The sequence below is a fragment of the Eublepharis macularius genome, chromosome 16 (genome assembly GCF_028583425.1).
Source record: "Eublepharis macularius isolate TG4126 chromosome 16, MPM_Emac_v1.0, whole genome shotgun sequence".
Classification (NCBI taxonomy): domain Eukaryota; kingdom Metazoa; phylum Chordata; class Lepidosauria; order Squamata; family Eublepharidae; genus Eublepharis; species Eublepharis macularius.
This window is the reverse complement of record NC_072805.1, coordinates 25,480,887-25,508,040: the sequence shown is the minus strand read 5'-3', so window position 1 is coordinate 25,508,040 and position 27,154 is coordinate 25,480,887. Positions and strand designations below refer to the sequence as shown.

The 27,154-nt window shown below is 43.7% G+C and overlaps 1 protein-coding gene across 1 annotated transcript in view; it reads left to right on the top strand.

The window, feature by feature from the left end:
- Nucleotides 1–27,154, top strand: part of VAT1L (vesicle amine transport 1 like) — a 105,351-nt gene that overhangs the window by 55,577 nt on the left and 22,620 nt on the right. Inside the window, exon 7 of the mRNA XM_055000864.1 lies at nt 2,329–2,523. Coding sequence (XP_054856839.1) covers nt 2,329–2,523 — 195 coding nt within the window. The remainder of the gene's footprint in view (nt 1–2,328; nt 2,524–27,154) is intronic.

The following is a 27,154-nucleotide window of genomic DNA, read 5'->3' as shown; positions in this document are numbered from 1 at the left end:
CCTCTTTATAGATCATTTGGAACAGATTTTTTTGTGTGCGGAACAAAAAATCCACCTCAAACGATAAAGTGCATTGAAAGTGCATTATCCAACATGTGCGGAATCAGCCTGGGACAAAAGAGATCCAGGTTTGTACGGCAGTTTTCTGGATGACTCTGGGCCTCTGTCATGTTTTCTTTCTCAGGTTCATTGTAGGGGTGACAAGGGGAGAAGCCTGCATGCTGCTCAGAACTCCAGCGAGGAAGGACAAGTTAAAAATGCAATCAAAGTACCAAAGAGTTTATTGTCTATAGCCATAGGCCATCACAAATGTTCCAAACATCAACTAATAAACAGTTAAATCCAGTATCACAGTTTGAAAAAGTTAATTAAAATTAATTAAGACAATACAGTATATCACACTATCCCAGGAATCACGAAACAGCCTCATTCAATACCACCTTAGATCTTACTTTTTTGGCTGCAAGTGCAAACTGAGAGACTCTGTAGGACACATGGTTATCAGTGTCAGATAACAAAAACACAATCTTCTCGATTTCAGAATATGTGTTTGTGACTGATAAGATTCTGGCCAAGAATTTAGCTCTGGGTACACTATATAATGGACAATAAAGTAGGTAGTGGGAAAGGTTCTCCACTGTAGATAATCCACAAATGCAGCTGCGGTGTTCCATAGGGGTGTGAGAATATCGCCCTGCCAAGAGAGCTGTTTGCATCATCTGAAAGTGCAGAGCAGTGAAAGAGACTCTGAGGTTATAATGAGAAATACTGGCTAGGTAGGGAGATCTTAAGTGGACAAATTTGATTAGTTTATACCAAGGAGCTGCCTTAGATTTTAATATTGATAGCCGTGAGACGTTGTTGGCTGAGACCCCTAACAGGTCATCCGGGATGGTATACCTTTGGCAAATGGTGGATAGAAAGCCAGGGCGTGTGGGGTCTTTAGATAGTAAAAAAATTACTGATTGGCAGCTTAGGGAGTCAGAACGACAAGGAAGAAAAAGTGGGTGTGGGGGAAAGTCAGAACTGGAAAATTTGATGCTTTTCCAGTATTTTAAAACTGCAAGGTGTACCCGCGCCCTAAGGGAGGGGAGTCCTGTTTCGGCCCTCATCAGGGCAGCAGGAGCGCCTTTGGGTAAAGCCAAAATTCATCTCAAAAATTTATTTTGGATTACTTCAAGACTGGTTAGAATATCTTCCTTCCAACCCCACACTTCAGCTCCATATAGGAGGTGAGAGACTACCTTACTCTTAAATCATTTCAGTGCTGGATCTATCAGTCGATCCCCCTTTATATGAAAAAAATGTATGATTGACCCTACAATGCTTGATGCTGAGGATTTAACCATCGCAAGGATGTGTTTTCCAATTCAGAGTCTCTTTAAAGGTTACCCCAGTACAACAAAGGCACATAGAAAAACAATTTTTAAAAGGTGTTGAATCAGAAAATCCTCAGAAAGAAATTTGTTCCTTCAGTGCCTCCTTCCCCCACCATTATCATCCTTGAGGTTGTCTATAGCCTCCGGCAGGAGCACATAGAGTTAGGCTTGTCATTTTCCTGCCTGCAGCTGGCAAACCCTGCCCTCATCTCCAGTCTCTCACACTTAAGAATCTGACTGTGGAATTCTAAGCAGAGTTACACCAGACTAAGACCATTGATTTCAGTGGTCTTAGACTGGAGTAACTGTGCTTAGGATTGCAGCATGAGTAACGGGAGAAAAAATGGCCTCTGTAGAAACTCTCTAGGGATTTCCCCTCTATGGTAAGGACCATAGAGATTAGAGGAGGTTCCTAGAAAATGAACATCAAATCCTTCCCCAAATCCACCCTTGCTAGGCACAATCTTCCATCATTTCCTGAGGCAGTGGAGTTAGCATTTTTATAAGCTGATTGCTTCTCATGGGTAGGATGTCTGCAGCTGTTCTAAAGAGCAGTATATAAGCACAGTTATTATATAAACAAAAACAGGCACAAACCAAGGAAAAGGCCTGTAAGAGTTTACTGGACATACACCAAATGAAACAAAAAGTCATCACCCGCTGGTGGAAGAGAATGACGGAGGGAGACAGGCGAATCTCCTTGGAGAGGGAGTTCCAAATTTGCCTTTGTCAATGTTGTCACACTCCAGGTTTTCTTTGTTGACTCCAAGACCTCTTTCCTGTTTAGCTACTGCCAGGTCAAAGCTCACCAAGAGACAGATAGTCACAGACAGACAGATGTAGCACTATTCTTTTACTCCACTGTATATCACTTTACATTGATTAACACCGTACATGACTTTATGCTTATTTACCATGTTGTCCTGACCCTGTTGCCATTTGTCTCTAGTGGTGGCAAGTGGAGAAAGTCAACCCAATCAAGCTATACGAAGAGAACAAAATCATAGCTGGATTTTCTCTCTTAAACCTGCTTTTCAAACAAGGCCGAAGCGGCCTGATTAACAATGTAATGGACAAACTCATAACACTGTACAACGACAAGAAGATCAAGCCACTGGTTGATTCATTATGGGCACTGGAAGAGGTAAGATGGTCATTTTAGCATATTCTCCGCACGCATTGCTATATTTTTAACAGCATTTCTGAATCAAGACTTGTAATGATTTATTCAAATAACATAACCTAAGCAACAATATTTTTATATATTTTCAATTGTTACCAATAACGTAGATGAATGTAACATGCAAAAATGTGGAGGGATTTTGTTTTGCAGTTCTCTTACCTGGTGATGAGCCATCCATTTTCATAGAGAAGGCTGCTGCCAGTTTGGATTTTAAAAATGTGTGTCATTTTATTCAGTGTGACCAAATCCTTACTGAAAGGCCTTAGATGTTTGTGCATTCGTGTGTGCTTTGCTCCTGGCTGCATCACGTTGCGAGTTTTGTAGTTTTTCAGCTGCACAAACATTTAGTTGGTCTTGTGCATGCATGTTGCTTTCAATAAAAAGAAGACGATTAGGTGTGAAAGGCTTAAAATACTGCAAGAATTCCGGAGTTATTTGAGTTCTGTTATTCCCTATTGGGGATTTTCAGGGGAGCTCAAATGGCCATTTTTCAAAAAATGACACTAAAATTTCAGAAGTCCTAGTGCTGGCTGTCCACTAAAGACTCCCCTAAGCAAAGTGGACCAAAGGATTAAATTCTATGGACCCCTGAACAAGGTGCCTCCAGCTATCCTACTTGTCCCCATTGTTTCTAGGGATGTATCCCCATAGGATACATTGTATCCTACTTGTCCCCATAGGAGGGAAAGCCTGCTTTCTGCAGGTGGAAGCCAGTGGACAACACACAAGAGCAAGCAACCATTGGCCAAAAGCCTCCAAGGCAAACATAATCAACTGAAATATCAAACCTATTAATGACAGCAGAACCACAGGCCACAGACTAGTGTCAAACCAGAGAATCCAACTTAAGCAAAAGACACTTGCAAATCCAACACAACTAATGTCAAACCAGCAATTCCAAGCCAAACCAACTTGTACGAGACAGTACCAACATAGCCAGGTAGTCCTGGCAAGATACTGGTCATTTCCCCACAAACTAAAAATAGCGCGATACTCACACGATTTTTGATGCCATCCGTTTACAAAATGGAGGCAGGCGGTGATGATGCCACTTTTGTGGCTGGCTGCCTCCATTTTGTAAACGGATGGCATCAAAAATCGTGCAAGGAAGCCAGCAGCCTTCCGTGAGTATCGTGCTATTTTTAGACCGTGGGGAAACAGCCAGTGATACAGAAACGCTGAAAAATGGAAGACAGACAGGGCTGGGAACCTCTAAATGCTGGGCCCAAATTTTTTTTGGATATTCCTAAATATTTTCAGGATTTTGCAGAAACCAATCTTCTAGAATTCCAAACACCAGTTTGACTGACTGGTATATACATGAAAAATACTGATAAAGCATTTGGGGGGTTATTTTAAGCCCGGAAATATATGGGTGCACATCCCTAGAAACAGGATTCTGAACCATTGTGAATCCAGCAGAACTTTTCTTACATTCTTTCAGCGATGAGGGATGGAGCCATAAGCTTTAATAGAAAAGATGAATATAGAGGGAAGGAGCTGAAAGAACAGAGGAGGAGATGGGATTGTAAAGGAATTTCTGACGTACGAGATAGCAATAGAGAATGGATAGAGATTACATAATGGTTATCTATGCGAGCAGGAATAGGACAGGCATTTATCAGAAAGCATGACAGATTTTGGAACGACTGATAGAATTTTCGGATTTAGAAGGGATAGACCAACCCTAGACATGAAATTCATAGTGGTTAAACTTTCAGCTATCAGCAATAAGCACCTCCAGTCAGTTTTGGCTAGAAATGATGTGTACTCGCTTAGCAGGCAGATCTTCTGGCATATTGAACCTTGGAAAGTCCATAGTTACCACAGTCAACAGGAAAAGAGTTTCGGTACTACCTTTTTATATATGATTACAGCAGCACAGAAGTGGAAGAGTTTGACATTGCCTACAAAGAAGGATTGACTGATAAAGGTGTTAGAATTGGCAATGAGGGCAAAACTTACTGTACTAATTAGAAAAAAGTCAATAAGTTTGTTTGTTGATTAATGGAAACCCTTCATAGATTTTTTTATATGAAATAGATAATGATGACTTGATGATTTATGGATTTAGAGACTAAGCAATTTGGACATTAGGAAAAAGAGGCTTTTAATGACTACTTAGATTAAGTGTAAATTTGAAGACGATACCAATATTTGTTCCGGAGAAAATCGGAAGCCCTTTTAGTTTATATAGGGTTTTTTTGGTTGTGGTTGTTTCTTTGTATTATTAGTATGTGTTGTTACTTTTGTACATTGGTTAGTTGCTTGTTGTTTCTTTTGTTGTTTATCAATTTTTTGTGTAATTGTAGTTTTTAGGATTGTTCTTGAATAATACAAAAATCTCAATTTAAAAAAGGAAAGTCCATGGTTACCATATTGGCCATCCTTTCAAGTAACTCTCCCGTGGCCGTTATCCCTTCACAACTGCTGTTGCTCTTCCTGCATCTGTCTTTATATTCCACAGACCCAGTTCTACAGTAACATATTTTACAGAATGTCAAAAATATTGAGCCTTTGGCAGTAAACAGACAAGTTACTGGTGTCCAGATGAGGATTACGAGGCAGGGCCAAAATTCTCCATTTTCTCAATGTGTCGAGCAATATTGAGAATCCTAGGGCAATATCCTTTCATTTGTTCGGTAACATTTCGTTTAACATTTGGTAGTATTTGGCTGTCATTCTGACATTAATCTGAGAAGTATGCAAATACAAGCTGTTCAGGACTCTAGCCTTGCTTGTTCAACAAGCCTACTCACTATTCATGATTTAGTAGGAAATTTGCAAAGGATGTTACAGCTTGGAGCCAGCAAGGATATAAGGCTCTTGCAGTTTCCGGGTTTGATGAGCGTCCTTGCACGTAATGCCCATTTTAATGTTTGCTTGCTTGGAATTGTAGCTAGCAAAACACCAGGCTCTTTTTATTTATTTATTTATTTATTTATTTTATTCGATTTATACCCCGCCCTCCCCACAGATGGGCTCAGGGCGACTAACAACATTAAAAAATACATTAAAATCACAAAAACATAAAAATAATAATAATGTTTTAAAAATCATTAAAATAGTCCAGGAGCAGGCTATTTAAACAAATATTGGGAGTTTTGAGGCAGCACCTCAAAACGGGCCCAATCCGTGGCCAAATGGGCCTGTTTTTGGGTGCTGTGGAGCACAGGAGCGCTCCTGTGCTCCGCAGTGCCTCAAAACGGGCCCATCTCAGCGTGGATCGGGCCCGTTTTGAGCCCCTACGGAGCATGGGTGCGCTTCCAGGGGCCATGCAATGATGTCACTCCTGAAGTGGCGTCATCGCGCTTGTGGGGGTGCATGCGCACGCTTCGCATGCACACCCCTCTCCCCCAAGGTAAGTGCCAGGCCCCTATCCCCCCGCCGGGAGGTTGAGGGGGCCTACCAACTCTGTTTGGAGGTGGAGCCTGGGGGTGGGGTTTGGGGAAAGGAGAGACCTCAATGAGGTATAATGTCAGAATTACAACTGATCTCCACGCTATGGAGATCAGTTCCCCTTGGGACAATGGCAGCTTTGGAGAGTAGACTCTGTGGTATCACATCCTGACTCTGCCCCCAAATCTCCAAGCCATGGTACAATGGCTCGAGTATTGGACTAGGATTTAGGAAACCTGCGTTCGACTCTCCACTCTACCGTGGAAGCTTGCTGAGTGATTCTGGGCCAGTCAGAAGGTGGTTGTTGTGTGGATAAAATGGAGGTGAGGAGAATGTTGCCAGCTATTTTGAGTTCCCATTTGGGAGACAGGCAGGGTATCAGTGAAGCAAATAATAATAGCAATAGTAATAGCAATGATAACAATAACCCTAGTTCCAGTAGTTCAGTAACATTAATCTTCTTGTTGGATGCATTTTTCTGTTGAAAGAAGGACTTTTTTGTTCAATATATGATTCCTCAAAGAAAACAAATCCAGCCTTCTGTGTTCTGCACTTTAATGTCTCTTTCACGTCACTGTAACCATAGTGAATGCTTGACAGCATTATTCAAACTGGTTTGCAAACAGATGCAAAGACTCTTCTGTGACTCTGATGCAAGGACCCTGGTTTCTCTGACAGTGGCTTTAAAACTGATTGCAAGACGTATGTTATGTTAAAGCACCTCTGAATTGTGTGCAGTTGGGGTTGCATTATGCATGGCGGTAACAAGGACCGGTGCGGTATGAGCGACGACCCGAATAAACTGGAGGACGAGACCAGAATACCAATGAATCTGTCGCTCCAGGTCACCACTAATTGTTTTTGTCTTTGATTTTTGATTCGTCTCAACTACTCTTTGAGCTCACTGTTCATCAGTCTGCAATGACGGTTTAGTATGCCATTCAGCTTTCTGTAGACCTTTAAGAAGATGAATGGAGGACTCCAGATTAACAGATGGGACAAGTGACAAAAACGGACAAGGGGAATGGAAACAGCATCTTTCATTGTTGCAAATTTGCTGTGCCCAGAACATAAATGTGTTAGAATTGGGGTGGCCTAGAAAAGTGTTTCTAGAACCTGTGTTACCACACGTTTTCTGTGTCAGAAAACATCCTGAAGCTGTTGATCATGGTGTGAAAATAAATGTCATCCCATATGATTTGTCCCCAACACATGATATTCAGATATACTGCTTTTGAAGGTGGAGGTTCCAATGAGTTATCATGGTTTATTGTCATTCATAAAAAACTATGCTACATGCATTTTTGTGGTCATCACTTGTAACAGTTAGTGCCATGTCTTAATTATGTGCCATATGAAGTTCTTTAAAAAATAATAATAATCTGAACTGGATCTAATGCCAGTATATTTAAGATCTAGGGGCCAACACTAAGCAGATCTGCTCAGAATTCTACTCAAGTCTACTCCGTGTTCTTAGGATTGCACTGCTGGTGTCATAAAGGAGCTAAAGTTCTCTAGGCCAAGCTACAAGTGACGAATGACACTTGAACAACAAGTGGATTGAGTGGAGTTCAAGTGAACAGGGAGAAATACACTTGCCGTTCAAGTGTCATTCATCACTTGTAGCTTCACCCTCTGTCTCCCGAGCATCTATAAGTGAATGAACTTCTACCATGTTATAGCATAGTTGTAATTTTATTCCCTGAACCCCAAGCTCCAGCCCCTTTACCCTTTCCTCATAGGAAATGTGCTCTTACCTTTTAGATGGGTTGTTCTTCTCAGCCTCATGTTTGCTCATGGCACAGATTTGTGCAAAGTTCGTTCAGATCTCTCTTTCGTTTGTTACAACAATGTGAGAGGCCCTACAGTTCTTTGCTACAACCACCCCTAGCACCACAGTCCTCCCCATGACCTTGTTTCCATCCCTGTTGCCTTCCCCTCCTCACTTCACTGGCCAAAAACAGAAGGCAAACTGTTCTCCTTACATGACCCAAAGGTGTGAAATGTATGGAGGTCAATGAACATGGCAATAAAGATTTGTCATAGGGCTGGTAACAGGATCCGCACAGGAAATCATCCCAGGGATGTCTTATGGGACTGGTTTTCTTCAGGGCTGGCGCACCCACTGAGGCCAGGTAGGCAGTTGCCTCAGGGCACAGGGTGCTGGAGGGGGCGCCAGAGCAGGCGCTGGGGGCAAGAGTGCATGCCACGGAGCTGCAGCCTCCCAGACCTCCCGCCCCACACTGCTGCTGCCACCAGCACACGCCCCTGGCCGGGCGCAGCAGGTGTCGGGCGGCTCAGGGCAACCAAGCGGGAGAGCTGGGAGGCCACCTGCGCGCCGTCCCAGCCGCCCACCGCAGCAATCGGGCCAGCTTGTGCGCACGCCCATGATAATGTCACACGTCATCACGCAGGCTGGTGTGCGTGCATGCACATGTGCGCCCCACCAGCCGGCCGCGGGTGCCAAAAACCCTGGCGCCACTCCTGGTTTTCTTTGTCTAACTATTTTTAGGTCAGTCACTTTTCTCCCTAGAGGGACACAAAGCATTTTACAAAAAGGAAAAGTTTCCAAAAACAAATAGGCAAACAAATCTGGTCTGGGTCTGCCAACTTGACTCCTTGCACGTCCTCAGGCTCTGGGCCAAGAGCTGAAGGGCCAAGAGCTGTCTTGCAGTTCTGGCCCCATCCAGACTAAACATCTGCAGAAAGAGAAGTCAGCCTGTCTCTTGCTCTGAACTGGGATGTGGTTTGACTCTAACAGGAAAAGATTGTCTAGCCCAGAGGTCCCCAACGCAGTGCCTGTGAGCACAGTTGACCCACTAACACCTTTCCTGGTGCCTGCCAAGTGTTTTTAGAAAGTGGGTGGGGCTTTTGCTCAGCAGGGCTTCTGAGTGGCCATTGGAGATTTGATTGGCTGTACAGATTTTTAAAAACATTGCTTTGACAAAAGCAGCTTCCACAGCACAAGGATCTTCACTGTGTGACTGAAGTTATGCTGTAGCAGCCATTTTGTCACTGGCTCCGTCTCCTGCAGCAGCCATTTTGTGGCAGCCATTTTGTTGCTGCACCCACCACACTGTGTCAGAATTCCAAATATGCCCACAAGCTTAAAAAGGTTGGGGACCCCCAGTCTAGCTAATGATCACAGCTATGATTTTTGTAATCCTAGTCCAATGGCTTATTTGCTGTCTCATGCTGCTATTTGGTTGCCCTGAGTAATCTTTCCCATGAGTCTGAGGGCCAAGCTACAAGTGAAGAATGACACTTGAATGGCAAGTGCATTTCTCCCTGTTCACTTGCGCTCCACTCAATCCACTTGCCATTCAAGTGTCATTTGTCACTTGTAGCTTGGCCCTGAGTAAGAAAGATGGACTGTAAATAAAATTAAAAACAAATAGCACATCTGCCAAATAGATAGAAACCACCCTTTTCATTGGCCAGAATACTAAGAATTAGGATGATTTGCATCAGCTATGCTAGAGTTTACCTTAGCACAGTACTGGTGGCTTCATTATGATCAAGTGCATATTTCAAACGGAATGTTAAAAATAGACGGAATATTAAAAATTAATTGGAATGTTTCTTTTCCAAGGTGAAGCCTCCCCTGCTCATGAACTAATGAAATGTGCTCTTCTGCCCCTCCGGTCATTCCCATGGCAACATTACCTTTTATCAAGCTAATAAGTTTATTGGTGGGAGGAGAAAAGACCAGAGATAGTGGCATATTGGCATTCTGTGCTGGTATTTGTCTCTCCGGTCCTAACATTCTGTTGTTTTGATGGCTCTGTTAAGTATCAGATGATCAAAGTCTCCTAATATGTTTAGAAGGTAGATCGCTGTCCCCCTGCACAAAAATGTCCCTTGTGACAAAGACAACCTCATTCAGGGGGGAATCAAAGCTAACAGAAGGCCTAACAGGCCTAACTATTGGGCATGTTTCAGCAACAAATCGGTGGAGAGATAATACAAGGGCTAAACCAAGAAGACAACTAACCTGTAAACAAGCCAACAAGAAATCATCGACGTAGATGAATCCTTTTAGCATTTCCGTTTGCAGCAAATTGTTCGTTAGATACCGACAAAGTCAGAAGCAGGGCCAATGCGTTCTGCTTAGAGCTTCAACAGCAATTAGCAATAACGAGCTTCAATTCCAAATAAATGAAAACAGACTTCGAGGGAGATGGTCCAATCTAAACAGTCTGGCAAGCGATGCTTTCCCAAAGCCATGAACTTAGTTTCTCAGTGAGGGATTGTCCTAATGAAATAAGGGGAAGTCGGGTGAGATCCAAGCATCTGTTCCCTTTTATAGCCTATTGCCAAGTCTCATCCCCAATGGAATTCACACTCATCTACAATTCCCATTTGATTGTGCTGCTGAAAATGGGGGTGGGAAACTGGGCACCCCCAAGGGCCGTGTTTTGATTGGAGCCCACCAGCAGCTGACCCCTGATGCACATCCCTCAGGGTTCTGCCTGCTTTCTTTTGTAACAAAAAGAAACTGTTTTATTCTGCTGACAGTGTTGTATTATTATTGTTTTAAGACCCAGGAGGCAAATGTTTGAGACACCCTGCTTCTTCTCACTGGATTTAAATCAATACCATTTTTTAAAAAGAAAATAGATATGCACATAATTCTTCCCCCAAACCATCCATACTTCATACCATAATTAACGGGTTGGATCCAGCCAGCTTTTGAACATAATCTTGGCTGGTTGTCCTCTTTACTGCAGGGTCCCATCAACCAGATCTCTTGAGCGACGCCGTACATAACAGTGTTGCCAAATGCAAACAGTCAAATTGTGTGATCCTGATAGAACCAGGAACACTAGAAAGAGCAGATAACTCAGTACAAATGTTTGGCAATGCAAGCCAGCACCAAACAGAAATGAGGTGACCTGAAATCACAGACTCGGATATGATCTCATTAGCTGCATACAAGTTCCCAAATGTCCAGAGTAATAGATTGTGACAGGTTTCACATGCACAGATGCTGTTATTTTCCTGACAAGGGCAAAAGCCCGGGCACCAGTTGCAGTTGGCTGCTGGTTATATTTATTGGAAATCTGCTTAAAAATGGAGAGAAGAGCTAGTGGGAAACCTGCTAATGCTACCCAGGATAGTCAGTGATAAATAGCAACAGTATAAAAGTGTTCCAATGCAGCAGTTCTCAAATTGGGGTCTGAGGATCCATGGGGATGCACAAAGGAATCCAAGGGGACCGTGAGCCCTTTGAAAGGTTAGAAGGTAAAGCTTTCTTACGCCGCCTGACTAATGTAAAACCAGCGCCTTTTCTAATGGGGCAGGGCCTCTTTATCTCAGGAAAAAGGACTGGAATTGGTTTCTTTCAAGGGGCGGGAGCTTGTCAAGCTGCCACTGCCCATAAACATGTAGCTTTGAGATCTCCTCAGGGTAAGAGCAACAGACCATGCAGATGGTTAACAGGGGAACAGTAGCTCAAAACTCTATTCAGTGGAGCGGCCGCCAAGCAGGTACTGTCCTAACACTGACATCTTAGCTATTTCTAGTATAAAACTGAATTGGTTTTCACTCTGTTTCCCAGGGCACCATTCTACAAACATGGACAATAATAGCCAACAGTTTTCAACTGGACACTTTCCCCACCCCTATTCAGCCAGCCGCTATCTTGAAATCATTAACCCCAAAGAAATGTCTTGTTCTCTCTGGCACAAAGTCCTTTCCAGTCAAGGGGAGAAATAGATTAGAAATTGGATCAGGGCCTTTTGAGTTGTGTCCCCAGAGAATCAGCTATCTTGTATGACATGACCATATAGGCCCTGTGTAGACTGTAAAAAAATATTTCCCTTAAACTTGCTTTTAAAGCATAGCTCATAGGAGTCTCACTGTATTGTTTAGAGAATGCGGGAGGATGGAGATCTCCATGAGGCATATGACTTGCCACATCGAAGAGGGCTGTATAGAATGCTTTATGGTGCTGCTGTAACATAGTGGTTAAGTGGTTGGGTTGCGAGTCAGCACTCTGCTGGTTCAAATCCCACTATTGCCATGAGTACAGCAGATGCCCTTGGGCAAACCACTCCTCTCAGCCCCAGCTCCCCAGCTGGATTGTGGGGATAATAGTAACATTGACTATGTTCACTGCTCCCAATAGGCACTAATCTGTCTAGAAGAGCAGTATATAAACACAGGGCTCATTTCAAGGGGGAGTGCACAGGAACACAGTTCTGGCAGTTCCCCAAAGAGGTCACATGTCAGGTGGCCCCGTCCACCTGACCCTCGGCCATTTTGGGCCTGTTTCAGCCTGGATTGGGGCCAAAATGGCCCAGATCGGGCCTCTGACAGGTGGTGGATCACTCTCCCACTCAGCTGTTCCTGACCATTTTGGGCCCCTTTTCGGCCATTTTCAGCCCCTTTTTGCCATTTTGGGCCTAATTTCGGCCCCGAATGGCCAGGATTGGGTCCAAAACAGCCAGGATAGGTGATGTCAGGGGGTGTGGCATATTCAAATCAGTTATGCTAATGACACACTTCCAGGGCTGCCAAGGGGTGTGGCATATGCTAATGAGGTATGCTAATGAGTTCCTCCAGCTCTTTTTCTACAAAATGACCCCTGAGCACACTTGTTGTTTGTTATTGTTATGGGGCCTATGCTCTCGAATGATCAGAGAACAGTTGATGCATTCTACAGGGTGGCTTAATTTTGCACGGGCCACCACCCTTTTTGCGACGCACACACGGTTGGTTAAACACTGTGCGGTAAACGTTCTGATTTTCTTTGTGGCATATTATACCAGCCGAAAGAGCTGTAGCAGAGAAGCTCAGTAAGAGAGTATCATCACATGTAACAAAAAAGGACAAACAGTTATTCATTCATTCATTGATTCATTTAGTGCTTATTTTGATCACTAAAGATATTTGGAGTTAAGGTCAGCACACAATAAACTTATTCATGTTACGCTGGCCCAAACTGCAGCTCACGACATCCATGAGAACTAGAAATTTGCTCTTTCAGAAATGAAATTTTCAAATTCTCTGATTATGGCTGCAACTGCTACATCCTATACTAGCAACACTTGGCAACACAGCTATGGTTGCCAACTGAGTTAGGAAATTCCTGGAGATTTTAGTGGTGGATCTTGAGGAAGGCGAGGTTTGGGAAGGAAAGAAATCTAATCAGGGGTATAATGGTATGGATTCCACCCTCCAAAGCAGCCAATTTCTCAAGGGAAACTGATTTCTGTCATCTGGAGGTCAATTGTAATTCTGGGAGCACTCCAGGTCCCACCTGAAAGTTATATGGTTAACAGAACACTATGAAAGCTAACTGCAAACAATCAATTGGTGCCAAAAATGCATGCGTTGATATAAATATTTTTGATGATTCCTTGATTGTTTGTAGTTAGCTTTCACAGTGTTCTGTTAACTCTTGTTCTTGTTCTGTGATACTCTCTCTTGTTATATACCCACCTGAAAGTTGTCAGTGCTATATGGCCAATCACATCCTGTAACTTCTGCAGAATGGATTGGATCCTACAGCTTTTCCACTGTTGAAAGAGGGAAAGGCAGCATTTTTGACCACCAAAACGGCTACGCTAGGGATTGTGGGATACCGTGGTCATAAGTCACGTGGATCAGAGGCCTGTGGTGAGGAGAGGAATTGGATGAAATTCAGTGAGACTACCTGGTGGGGTACAACCCGGTAATTATGCGCTTCTCTAGCATAGTGGTTAAGTGGTTGGGTTGCAAATTAGCACTCTGCTGGTTTGAATCCCACTGCTGCCATGAGTTCAGCAGTCAGTCTTGGGCAAGCCCCTCCTCTCAGCCCAACTCCTCAGCTGGATTGTGGAGATAATCGGGTCATTTTGTAGAAAAAGAGCTGGAGGAATTCATTAGCATAGCTCATTAGCATAACTCATTAGCATATGCCACACCTCTTGCCATCACTGGAAGTGTGTCATTAGTATAACTGATTTGCATATGCCACAACCCCAACATCACCTATTCTGGCTGTTTTGGACCTAATCATTGTCATTCAGGGCTGAAATTGGGCCCAAAATTGCAAAAAGGGGCTGAAAATGGCTGAAAAGGGGCCCAAAATGGTCAGGATTGGGCCGCCGATGAGCAGTAGAGTGATCCACCACCTGTCAAAGGCCCAATCCGGGCTGTTTCGGTCCCAATCCAGGCCGAAACGGGCCCAAAATGACCAAGAGTCAGGTGGGCGGGGCCACCTGCCATGTGACCTCTTTGGGGAACTGATGGAACTGCGGACCTGTGCGTTCCCCCTCGAAATGAGCCCTGGAGATAATAATAACACTGACTTTCTTCATAGAACTTAGTGGTGCACTAATCTGCCTAGAAGAGCAGTATATAAGCACACTGTTGTAGTTGTTGTTATTGTGTGAAGTACTTCCTTTTGTCTGTTCTGAATCTACAGCTCATTAACTCATGTGCCCCCTCTCAATCCTTGGATTATGGTTGCCAAATGCCAATATTCTGTCTATCTGTGTACTTCATCACATGTATAATGCTTTGAACCTCTATCAGGTCCCCCTAAGTCACCTTACATTCCTGAGACAACAGCCCTCAAGAGTATAATACTGCTTACAACTGCACTGTACATTACAGTGCAGTCAGTTCTATAGCAGCAGCACATTTTTAAAAAATGATTATTTTTTATTAAAAATTTTGCAACAGCACATTTCAAATGACTCAGCAACTGGAGGTCAGAGCAAGCCAAAAACAAAGAAATAAAATAAACAGGACAATGAGGTTTTGTGTATGTGAATTGCTTTAGGCTTTTTAAAAAAACCTGCATCACAGAAAATTCAGTTCCCATGGTTAGCCTCTGCAGGAGACTTCTAAAGCTATATATTAACATTTGGACAGACTCAGTCAAATAGCCCTTCCTCCTTTATTTGAAATCTGCACAGACTACTTTAAAAGTAGGCATGAATAGAACTGAAACATGTTCAATAAAGCAACATCAGTCCTTCAAGTTCTGCCATTCCCATGTATCCCCCTCCACTGCACATTGGTTCCTATGTGCTACAGATGTGGGGCTCCCTTGGCAAATATGCTGGGGACATGCCGAACATGTAAAACTAGAAAGAGTTCCTTTAAGCATAAGGATCTGACATAATTCTCTCCTTCTTCCCAACACCAGAAAACGACGTGACAGTTGAATTACAACATTGGGCAACATGTTCCTTTGCCTCAAAGTACCATACCTAAAGAATGAGCGTGGGAAGCATTTTTGGCATGAAATCAGTTGAAATTCTGGGAGATATCCAGGTCCTACCTGGAAGTTGGCAACCCGGAGCTATGACCGCACTGCTTTCCAAAGCCCAGGGTTCCAGTTTTGCAAATGGCAAGCAGCTTCTGCTGATTTAGAATGAGAAATCGTCTTTTGCCTGATGCAGCTGCATTACAATGAGATAGCACCAGCATGACGCTGAATAGGGGAGATTAAGGCCTTTTTAGATTTCTGATCAGAGCACAGAGCACTGGCGAGACATGGTTGCCAGGGTCCCCAAGTGTGGCTGCAGTAGCCAAGGCAGGAGTATGCTGCCATCTGCACAAGCGACAAGGAGCTGTTGCCTCTTTGCAACAGATCACACAACCAAGGACTGGGGTGTCAGGCTGAAGGGATTGCTCAATAGAAGTCTCCCAAGCAGCAAGACTGAATTAGGTCTTTGTGTGCTACACTTTCAGGCTAGCTCAGTGATGCAAAACTAGTTACTTTGAATGCAAAAGGATTTGTATTAAGAAAGCAGAAATGGTTTCGGAACATCCTTCAAGGGTTTTTTTTTTTAAAAAAATCAGAAGGCAGGCGCTTGCGACTCTGAAATGTGGCTTGGAAATAGCAATAACATTAACTACCACCGGCAAACCTATTGGATTTTCAATGTAGCAGAAACAATCCCATGTTTACATGCCATAGTTTTGAATGTATCCGTTCACACCAAGCTTTTCAGAGTCACAGACAGAAGGGTGTGGATGACATCTACTCCGTGGCCTTGACTGTAGTACAGTGGCAAGAGCAGATGTTTTGATTACAAATGGTCCCAAGTTTGGTTTCCAGTGTTTCCAATTAAATTGTTTCAAGTGGCAAGTGCTGTGAAAGACTGGCCAGAGATCTTGGAGAGCTGCTGTCACTCAGAGTAGGCAATACTGGACAAGCCACGTGAAGTTTCATTTTACTGAATCAGACTCTTGGCCTATCACGGTCAAGATCGTCTCCTCTGACTGCCAGTGGCTCTCCAAGCTTTTCGGTGGAGTTCTTCCACTGCTCCTACTACCCACTCCTTTATATCTGGAGGTGCTGGGGATTGAACCTGGGACCTTCTGCATGCCAAACAGCTGCTCTGCTACTGAGCCACAGTCCTACACCAACTCTACATCACGAAAGACAGATCTCATGGCTTTCTTTACTGTCCCATTTCCAACTACAATTCAGACTCACAGGGTGTGATAGACAGCATCTAGTTCCACCCCTCAGGTATCACAGCCAATCCCTGATCCTCTGGGGTGCATGTCAGTTCCTAGAGTTTCCAGCCAATGAGAGGCTGTGGTTCCATTATGGAAGACAGGATGGTTAGAAGATGAACTGAGGGCCAAGCTATAAGTGACGAATTACACTTGAATGGCAAGTGAACAGACTCACGTGTATTCCTCCCTGTTCACTTGCACTGCACTTGCACTCCACTTGATCACTTGAGCACTGTGTCGATCACTACGTGATCGAGTGGCATGCAAGTAAACGGAGGAATACACGGGAGTCTGCTCACTTGCCATTCAAGTGTAATTCGTCACTTCTAGCTTGGCCCTAAGTTTTCAGTTAGGGCTCATTCCAGTTATTCAGAGCCAAACGAGACTTGAGTCCACTATGGTGATGCCTCCACTATTTTCAGGATGAAATGATCTCTGTTTGCAAACAACACATGGGCCTGATCCTGAATGGAATCATGGCAGGGGGAGGATGGACCCAATGTTCCCCCTGCCTGTGTGCCATTTTCAAGAGCCAAAACACCGGAGATTTTGGCTCTTGAAAACAGGAGCTCTTCCTCTATCCCTTGCAGCGGTCCCAATCACAATCAACTTCCTTTTCCTTTTGTCAACAGGGAATTTCATCCCTGAAACAGCGGAAGCATCCCTGTGGTGGACTCAAGGATGCCATTACATCTAACTTTTGCTCACAGAGAAGTGGTGATTGGATAAGGATAGACCTAGGTATCTCGTGTTAGGCATGTTAGCCTGTCTCAGGGAGGCAGTACATTAGGAATGGGTAAGAGGATCAATGAACTTCATCTTTAGGGTCTGAGTCAAGGGGTGGCCAGACTAGGGAGCTAAATGGATAAGGTCCTCGCTTCCTGCATCCCTATCAGTGTTGCGAAGGCCAGTAGTGAAAGGATCAGGGATCCTAGTGTTTAGTGAGTCCCAGATAAAATCACTCCACCTCTCTCACTAGGAGAAACCACCAGTCGGTTCTGTAACTCTTGGAGTGGGTGGAGCGTCGTAACGATTCTTAAGAACTGCAGTCCAGCTAAACTGTGAAAATTATTGCACCTTTACAACATTTTATCGGCCAAAATAAGCTGTTTAACCGTTCTACAGAAGAGACAATGAACTCATTGTTTTGTTAAAAGAAGAGGTCTGTGTGGGTCAAATAAAAAAGTGGGGAGAGTATAGATTAACCCCTGAAACCTCGGTTGTCATCACTGATGTCAGCAAGTTATCCAGCCTTCTTAATATGTACATTTATTGAGTTTTATTGACCGCTCACCAACACACATTTATGGCACACTACCCTCTGGATAGCCCAAGTAAGCCTGATCTCATCAGATTGTAGAAGCTAAGCAGGGTTGGCCTTGGTTAGAAATTGGACGGGAGACCTTAATCGAAGACGAGGGTTGCAAAGGCAGGCAATGGCAACCCACCTCTGTTAGTCTCTTGCCATGAAAACCCTACCAGAGGTCACCATAAGTCAGCTATGACTTGAGGGCACTCTCCACCACCACCCTCTGCTAGCCAACCATTGCACATTGTGACGGGTAGAGGGGCTGATAGAGATCCCTGCCCATAACACAACTTTACTGTCTGGCAGCTGAGCCTGGATCAGCACAGGAGCTGTCCAAGGGAGAAGTGATGGATATCCTGAAAAGCTAGGCGGTGAGTCAGCAGAGGAGCTGTCCAGACCAGTTCTCAAAAGAGACCTTGCCTCCTGGACCAGCAAATGCTAAACTTCTTCTGAGGATTTATGACAGTGTCTGGTGGCTTCATCTCCCTTGCTGAACGAATCTTGATCCTGAAAAAGCTCACCTCTCACCCCCATCGTATACAAAGGGATTCCACAGGTGGCCAGGCCATCTTCTGACCCAGGTTTCTGCTTGACCTTTTGGTCTTCTCCATTCCTGCAGTCCAGAAGAGATTTTAAGGGTTCCAGAAGCAGGCAGGTCCTCAGAATTCTCCTAGTTCTCTGCCTCCCCCTCCCTGGATAGAACTTCCTACTGGGTGGTCAACATGAGGCTTCCCACTGAGGGTCCCGACTCCCACAGTCTATGGTTATAGCAAGGACTATGGGGCATTCCAAGAGCACACGTCCTTTTTGCAAACGCATTTCTTTGAGAGTAATAATGGGATACTCCTGTTTGACTTTTAGTGGAAGAATGTACATAACCGAGAATTTCTATACAAAATATTGACAGTAGACAAATGGTAAGAGAGTAGATCCCAGTGTTATGTCCCTTGCAGTATTATCACCCCAGAAACCATCTCATTCTGTGGCAGCTGTAGAAATATACATAGTGTGGAAATGAGTAGGGAAATATCATTGGGATGTATATCAATTTACCACTAGAGAAGTCCAGCTACTTCTATATGGGCCAACACAGGGATTATTTTTATCTTCAAAACAATCCTGTCAGGTAAGTTAAGCTTTAATAGAAGGACTAGCCCCAGGTCAATCAATGAGCTTTGTGACTGAATGGGTGTGCGAAGATGTTTCTCTCCAGTCTTTGTCCAACAGTGTTATCTCCAGGGCTTTTTTTCTGGGCAAAGAGGTAGTGGAACTCAGTGGTAGAACTCAAGACTGCACAATGATGTCACTTCGGGTCAGCTGGAACAAGGGGGGAGTTTTTTAAAGTTTAAAGTGCCCTCGGCGAAAATGGTCACATGGCTGGTGGCCCCGCCCCCTGATCTCCAGATAGAGGGGAGTTTAGATTTCCCTCCGCACTGCCGAGCGGAGCAGAGGGCAATCTAAACTCCCCTCTGTCTGGAGATCAGGGGGCGGGGTCACCAGCCATGTGACCATTTGTAAGAGGTGCCGGAACTCCTTTCCACCATGTTCCCACTGAAAAAAAGCCCTGGTTATCTCCTACACCATGTTGGTCCTAAGAAGTCGTATCCCATTTTTGTTTACAACATGGCAGCTGTAGCATCACAAATTATTCAAAAACCACAGTGATTTGGATTAAACAGCAGTGAAGGCAACTAAAGGCAAAGAAGAAGGAGGGAAGCGATGCCGGAGGAGAGCAACACTGAAACAAAACAAACTGGTTCTTAATCTCAATTCACCACAAATGGGAGGCATCTTTTTCCACACTCACAAAAGCAAACACAAAACAAGACAACTAACTGCAGTTCAATTCTACCTTGAACAAGAGTTACTGCTTGCCTAATAAGTCTATAAAACTCTGTTTGGGGCATAATGACATTTTTTTGGCTATGCTGTATATTTTATCAACAACAACACATACATGATTTATTTTAATACATTTGAATACTGGTCTCACAAATGAAAAGCTTGAGGCAGTTTCCAACTGCTAAAATACAATAAAACCCCCAAAACAGCAGCCACAGAAATAATTAGCAGCTGCAATATTACTAATTTTAAAAATCAATGAATCTTTGCATAGCTGTCTGTTTCATGTTAATAGTCATCTCAGTATTTTTTAATGACTGCTAATCAGTATTAAGGCTAAGCTTTTCTTCTAATGAAATTGCCTACATTATGTTTAATTTTTTCCCCCTTTTTAACTGCTTGATGAAAAACTAAATTACTTCTTACTTGACGAGGCAGCTCTGTGGACTTTAGTTAAATTCTAGTCTGTTTCTGTAGATTTTTATATGATGCTGCACAGGGCTTTTTTTCTGGGAAAAGAGGTGGTGGAACTCAGTGGGTTGCCATCAGAGAAATAGTCACATGGCTGGTGGCCCCACCCCCTGATCTCCAGACAGAGGGGAGTTTAAATTGGAGGGCAATCTTAACTCCCCTCTGTCTGGAGATCAGGGGGTGGGGCCACCAGCCATGTGACCATTTTCAAGAGGTTCCAGAACTCCGTTCCACCGCATTCCAGCTGAAAAAAAGCCCTGGTGCTGCATATAAGATATTTTTAGATATTATTGCCAATTACAACTGTTGAAAACAGCGCTTCACCCCCAGGTTTTCTCTTATAGGTCACTGTATGCGGCCTACCTTGCAGGGTTGGTGTAAGAAAGCAATGTCTGTCTCTCAGAGCTAGTAAGATGCTAAGAACAAACTAGCATACACTCAGGGCCAAGCTACAAGTGACGAATGACACTTGAACAGCAAGTGGATTAAGTGGAGGACAAGTGAACAGGGGGAAATACACTTGCCGTTCAAGTGTCATTCGTCACTTGTAGCTTGGCCCTCAGATGGCTCCTAAGAGCAATCAAGAAGTGGATTCTCTGTTACGTTATGTAGTAAAACATTCCCCTGGTATGCATAGTTTTATGCACACAGCATGTCATCTGAGGGTCAAGCTACAAGTGACGAATGACACTTGAACAGCAAGTGTATTTCTCCCTGTTCACTTGCCCTCCACTCAATCCACTTGCCATTCAAGTGTCATTCGTCACTTGTAGCTTGGCCCTCAATAAAGGATACCCTTTGGTAAGTCTGCAACTATCTTTAGTTATAATCCAGGGCAGCCTTTTGGCCTTCCCCTGTCTACTGCAGGGCTTTTAAGGCCACATCAAAAGAATTCCTTATCTCAGCAGAAGTTAAGATCTGCAAACAGAATGCCTCCTATTCCTTCTGAGCCCCTTATCTCCAAAGTAAAGGAGACTCCTACCTTGAGTTCTACGTCATATTCCCATCTACCATCACCCCACTTTGGTTTGTCATTCTGTCCCACTGCTAAGCTATATACATTCCCATAAATCTGATGGCTGCTTTGGTTTTTGTTCTGCCATAGACCATTGTCTTTGGCTGCAATCCCAAGGAGTCGGCTCCATTGAATAACATGAGACTTGCTTCAGACCTGTTTAGAATTGCCTTTGTCACTTTGTAGTCTTCATCTGGACCTCTGTGTACCTATCTTGCTCCCATCAGCTTAGCTGCTCTGTGTCACAGACAACTTGGGACGACTATTGTCCAAGTAGCTGATTGCTAAGAGTATCTCTCCATCTTAAATTATCCTGACCTTTTTCAAGGAGCTCAGATCTGCAAGCCTCAGGGCCAAGCTACACATGACGAATGACACTTAAACGGCAAGTGGATTGAGTGGAGGGCAAGTGAACAGGGAGAAATACACTTGCCGTTCAAGTGTCATTCGTCATGTGTAGCTTGGCCCTCAGTCTCATCACTTCCATTTTCTCTTCAGAACAACAATCCTATGAGGTAGGCTAGGCTGAGAGTGTGCAGCTGGCCTGAGTTCACTCAGCAAACCTCCATGGTCAAATCTTCTAGATCCTAGACTAACACTAACCAGTGTACCAAGCTTGCTTTTTGATACGTGACAGACGTATTGTAAAACATCTCTTTCCTACCATCCCTTCTAAAACTCTCTCTTCCTCAGCACTGTGTATTTTTGTCTGTCTAGAAAACTTTTGCCTAACCTTTTAAAAACAGCACTCTGGGTGACCTACAATTCGAAACACAGTACAGTAAAACACAATTCCTAAAAACAAATCTGAACAACAAGCTAAAATGTTGGTATTAAAGAATAAAACAGCAGCCTAAAACAGATGAAACGGAGGCTGAAAAGGGCAGCTGGCTTGAATCTGAAATACAGCTAAAATAACTTACACAGAAATCAAGCCATTAAAGCAGTATCATATGAGCCCCATGCAATTTTAAATAATTAAGAAGGCAGAACAGCCGCAATCCACAATAAAGTCAGCAAATCCTCAAAGCCAATCCAAGAATCATGTTTTATTTAGACGTCTCAATACTTTTGCCTTAACATGGATTCCGTTTTCTCCGGAAGAAAAGGCATGCTACCTGTGTTTCTTTCACTCCGCTGTTCCCTAAGTGGCTTCCAGAGATTAGCACCGGCTGTATTTCTGCAGAAGCAGTAATGTCATTTTCTCCCTTGCGTGGCCATCAATCAACCATCCCCTCCCTTTCCTTTCTAAAAATTGTCTGGTAGGCCAGACAGCTGGTGCTCAATTCCTCTTCGGGTGCACTTGCTTCATTATTTCCTCATTTAAAAAATTATGAGGACAAATCCCAGTGCATCTGTGCTGAAGGATTAACTCGAAATGATCAAAACAATCGTGTTAACGGGCTTGTTTCCCAGGCCTACTGTTTGGGATTCAAAGGAATTCATATCCTCTTTAGAACTGTTTACCCACACCTGCTTGATTGAATTCTGCTGTCTCAGGTCTCCTGTATATTTACTTGGGTGACACAGGTTTTCTAACCTACCGATGAGGCCTGGAGATCTCTCAGAATTACAAGCGATCACCAGACTACAGAGATCAGGTCACTTGGAGACAATGACTGCTTTAGAGGGCAGACTGTATTGTATTATACCCTGGTGAGATCTTTCCCCTCCCCAAACGCCACCCTCCCCCTATGCACCCGCTTTCAAATTTCCAGAAATTTCCCAACCTGGAGCTGGCAACCCTAGGGTAACATAACATGGAATTCTGGGTAATTTCTAGACTTTACTACTTGGAAACATGTTTTCTTTTTCTTACAAGAGAAAACCTTACTCTTCCTCTGAATTGAGACTTCTTTGGACAAGCCAGTTTGGTGTAGTGGTTAAGAGCAGCAGGACTCTAATCTGGAGAACCAGGTTTGATTCCCCACTCCTGTGCTCGAAACCAGTTAGGTGACCTTGGGGCAGTCACAGCTCTCTCAGAGCTCTCTCAGCCCTACCTACCTCACGGGATCTGTTGTGGGGAGAGAAAGTGCAGGGTCTAAAACCAATTCTTCTTCTTTTTCCATCTGAATTTACCAGAGTTGTGAAGTATGGGGAAGAGGTCAGGCCATCTAGCAGAGTGTTCTTGGCACAGAAGTAAGACTGAGAAAGAAGAAAGTCATAGAGGGTGAAGGAGGAAGATTCCCCGCTTCTCCTTTAAGAGAGGGGGAAGAGCAAAGCACTCCCTACAAGCACCCTTGCATGATTTCTTTAGAGTTGCCAACTCCAGGTTGGGAAATTCCTGAAATATGAGAATTTTGTCCTCGTTGAGAATTTGAGAGCTTTCTACTCAATGCAAGAAGTACTTTTGCCCATTCCAAAAAAAATTTTAAAACAGAACCAGGGGTTTCACACATCCCTGATTAGGAAGCACTTCTGTATATATTGGTGGTGAAGAGTGCCCTCAAATCAAAGCTGACTTATGGCGTCCCCTAGTGGGGTTTTCATGGCAAGAGACTAACAAAGGTGGTTTGCCATCGCCTGCCTCTGCAACCCTGGTCTTTGTTGGAGGTCTCCCGTCCAATTACTAACCAAGGCTGACCCTGCTTAGCTTCAGAGATCTAACAAGATCAGGCTCACCGGGGCTATCCAGGTCAGGGCCCATATATATTGGGTGATGAATAATCTTTTACTTTCAGGGGGCGGGATTCTGTAATTTATTTCTAACAGCTAAAATACATTAGTTCACTTATTAGCTTTATCCCCTGCTTTTCACTCTGAGGGTCACCCAAGAGGTTTTCATTTCTGATCCTTACCAATATACAGTTCAAAGAGTAGCAATAGTTGTTGCCAGTAAACCCATTTGCAGAACTCGCATCTGATAGAAAAACAGAGTATGGCTCTTGCAACGAAAACAGTCATTGCCTAATGGTTGTTTTTCAGTGGTTGATGCATTAGAAATGGAGCATAGAGGATTCGAAAATCTTTGTCCCGGTTCCAAGGCCCAAGGGTACAATTCTAGTCCCATCCGGAAGCTTCCTGCAGACCAGAATAATGTTATCTACTGCTGCTGTTCTTTCTTCTCCCCCACCCCAGATAAAATTGTAGCCTGGAGAATCCAAATTGACCTTTCAGTAACACTTTTTCATCCTCAAAACATTTTTTCCCCTTCAGGAGGGGCTGTTTTCCGTTTTGGTGCTATAGCAACACTGTACTTGGAGTAAAAGACATTCCTCTGCATCTATGGAAGCAGATTCTCCTCACTTGTTAATAAAGGAAATACTGGAGGTGTTTGCTGTGGCAAAGCATGAACAAGGGAGAGATAAAATACAAGTTTACAAAAAAAAAACATTGTGAATGTCTAAAGCTCCGTGGCTGCCTAGTTTTAACTCCTTCTGGTTCTGAGATTACCACCTCCCCCTGGGTTGTGGAGAGGCTGGCCAGTGATGTTGTCACATCTCCAGTAATATACTAATATCACCCCCACATGCCCAGAAGCAACATCAACAGGGACACTCTGGTATTTGGGCAAAACTCTGTGGTTTAATCATAGAGTTTTGCCAAAATACTAGATCATCCCTGCTGTTCCCCTTTGACATGCTGACATCAGTTCCAGGTGCATAGGGAGCACATTGGGATGCTGCATGTTTCCTCTTGTTTCTTGCCTCCTCTCCCCCCCCCCCCCGCCACCACTGGCCAGCTGAGTGGTGTCTGGAAGCCCCTGCCCTGACCGTGGAAATGGAGATTTCTGTCTGGTCTTGTACCACTTCATTTCCTTTGGTTGGTTTGCTATGTGTTTGCAAAACTTCTTTGTCTGGAAAACAAGTCCCAGCCTAGATTTCTTCATGATGCACCACAAGGGCTTGGCTCACAATCAGGTGGGAGAGCTGGTCAGCATTGCCTAGGCCTTTGCCAGCAGGGCTCCAGCTAAGTTGGTGGTGGCATGTGGGAAGAAGTGATGGGTATGCCTTCCTTAGCATAACATAAACTATGAAATCCTAAGAGGAGTAACAGCCTTCCGAACCCATTGACTCCAGTGGACTCAAAGCCAAGCTACAAGTGACGCCTGACACAGGTTGGACACTTGTCAGCTTCCCTCAAGTTTTGATGGGAAATGTAGGCATCCTGGCCTTGCAGCTGTAATGAAGAGCCAAGCTGCAAGACAAGGATGCCTACATTTCCCATCAAAACTTGAGGTAAGCTGACAAGTGTCCAACCTGCGTAAGGCGTCACTTGTAGCTTGGCTCTTAGAAGGGCATGACTCTGCTTAGAACTGTGAGGAGTATCTTGAACCAGACTTGTCTCTGGTCACATTGGGATGGTAGAGTTTTGTCATCATCAGTCCAGCAGCCACAGATGAACAAGCATTCCAACTAGCTCTTTAGTCTCTTTGGTATTTTCTCATATTTTACAAGAAGGCTTTGAAACATCAGATGCTTAGTTAACCCAAGCCGCAAACACCAATTCCTTGGCTTTTCTCATCAGGTGGCCCTTCTCCTAGTATGTCCAAACATTTCAAGAGGTATTTTCCAGGTTAATATCAGTTTGCATCCCTTGATTCTTTAGTCCCTTTGGTAGTTTTGAGAGTTGCTCTCCATTTCTTTTCCTGTTTCTTTCATTCTTTTTCCTGTTGTCCTTTTTAGATTGGAATCTTACAGCACGGCCCATTTGTCTCTTTAAATATTCTGTACAGTGCCTGGTTCCTATTATTTATTCATTTGTACCATATAACTGTTGTAACTCTCACCAGGCCAGAGGAACACCAAACGCATGCATCCCCAGCGAAGATAACATCAGATTCTAATAAACCAGAACAGCAACAGCGATTGTATAAACCCACTGAGTTAATGATCCTTCTGAATATTGTTACAATGTTAAGGACGCACTATGCACTCTTACTTTGAGTTAGTCTTGTCAAATACAGTGTGACTTCCTTCTGTTGCATAGCACACTAGGTTGCATATTTTATTTTATTTATGTCATTTATAGTCCGTCTTTCTCACTGAGGGCCAAGCTACACATGACGAATGACACTTGAACGGCAAGTGTATTTCTCCCTGTTCACTTGCCCTCCACTCAATCCACTTGCCGTTCAAGTGTCATTCGTCATGTGTAGCTTGGCCCTCAGACTCAAGGCAGATTACACAGTATGAGATTAGTACAATCCGTATCAAGTACATTTCTGTACAGTATCAAGGGCATTTCCATAAACAATGCCATGGGGTAAATAGATACAAGTTTTAAAAGACATAGCGTTAACAAGAATCCAATATAGAGTAGGAGACATACTGAAAACAGAACATAATCAATTCTAGGACTGACATTACATAACATAAAGCACAGGTAGTACATAGGAGTACATATTTAAAGCAACAGATGATATGTAGGGACTACGTAAGTTAAAATAGTTATCTGCATGGGGTAGCTTAGCTTTCTATGTTTCTTAGTTGGTCAATGCAACGCTTATCTCTATGTTATTGGTACTAAAATGACTGTGGTTTCAACCAAGATAGCTAGCATGTGAACTGACAGCGCAGTGCCTGATATTCATTACCCAAAGTTACTACTTGGCTCAGCATGTAAAACTGGCAAGTTTTTAAATATATTTATCCCTTCATAAATCTGGAGAAGATCTGAAACATTTACCTGTGGCACTTGTGTTGCCAAAGTAACCTTGACGTGAACACTTGTGTTTGTTTGTCACGTGGCCTGTAACCATGGAGATCTTATCCATGTAATTTGTCGCTAAGCGATTTAGCGGCTGGCTCCTTGGCAGCAGCATGGTAAGGCCTGACAGAGGGAGGAATTAGTTGGAGGCAGAGAATATATCTTTTCTAGATGCAGCGTCCAGTGTTGACTTCAGAGGTTTAAGTTTGTCCTTCAGGGATGTCAAGTTTGTATTACTAGAAAAGCTACCAACAATCCATCAGGGTTAGCAGAACATGTTTCACATTGGTTGTGTCAATATTTAATACTGGGAGTCCAGCAGGGTGTCTCTGACTGCTGCTTGGGGCATGCATAATATCTAAAACATCACAATGTTTCAGCCAAAAAATATGCACCAACTCCAGTGAAAAATGTCATCAGTCATAAAGAAACTTCCTCCT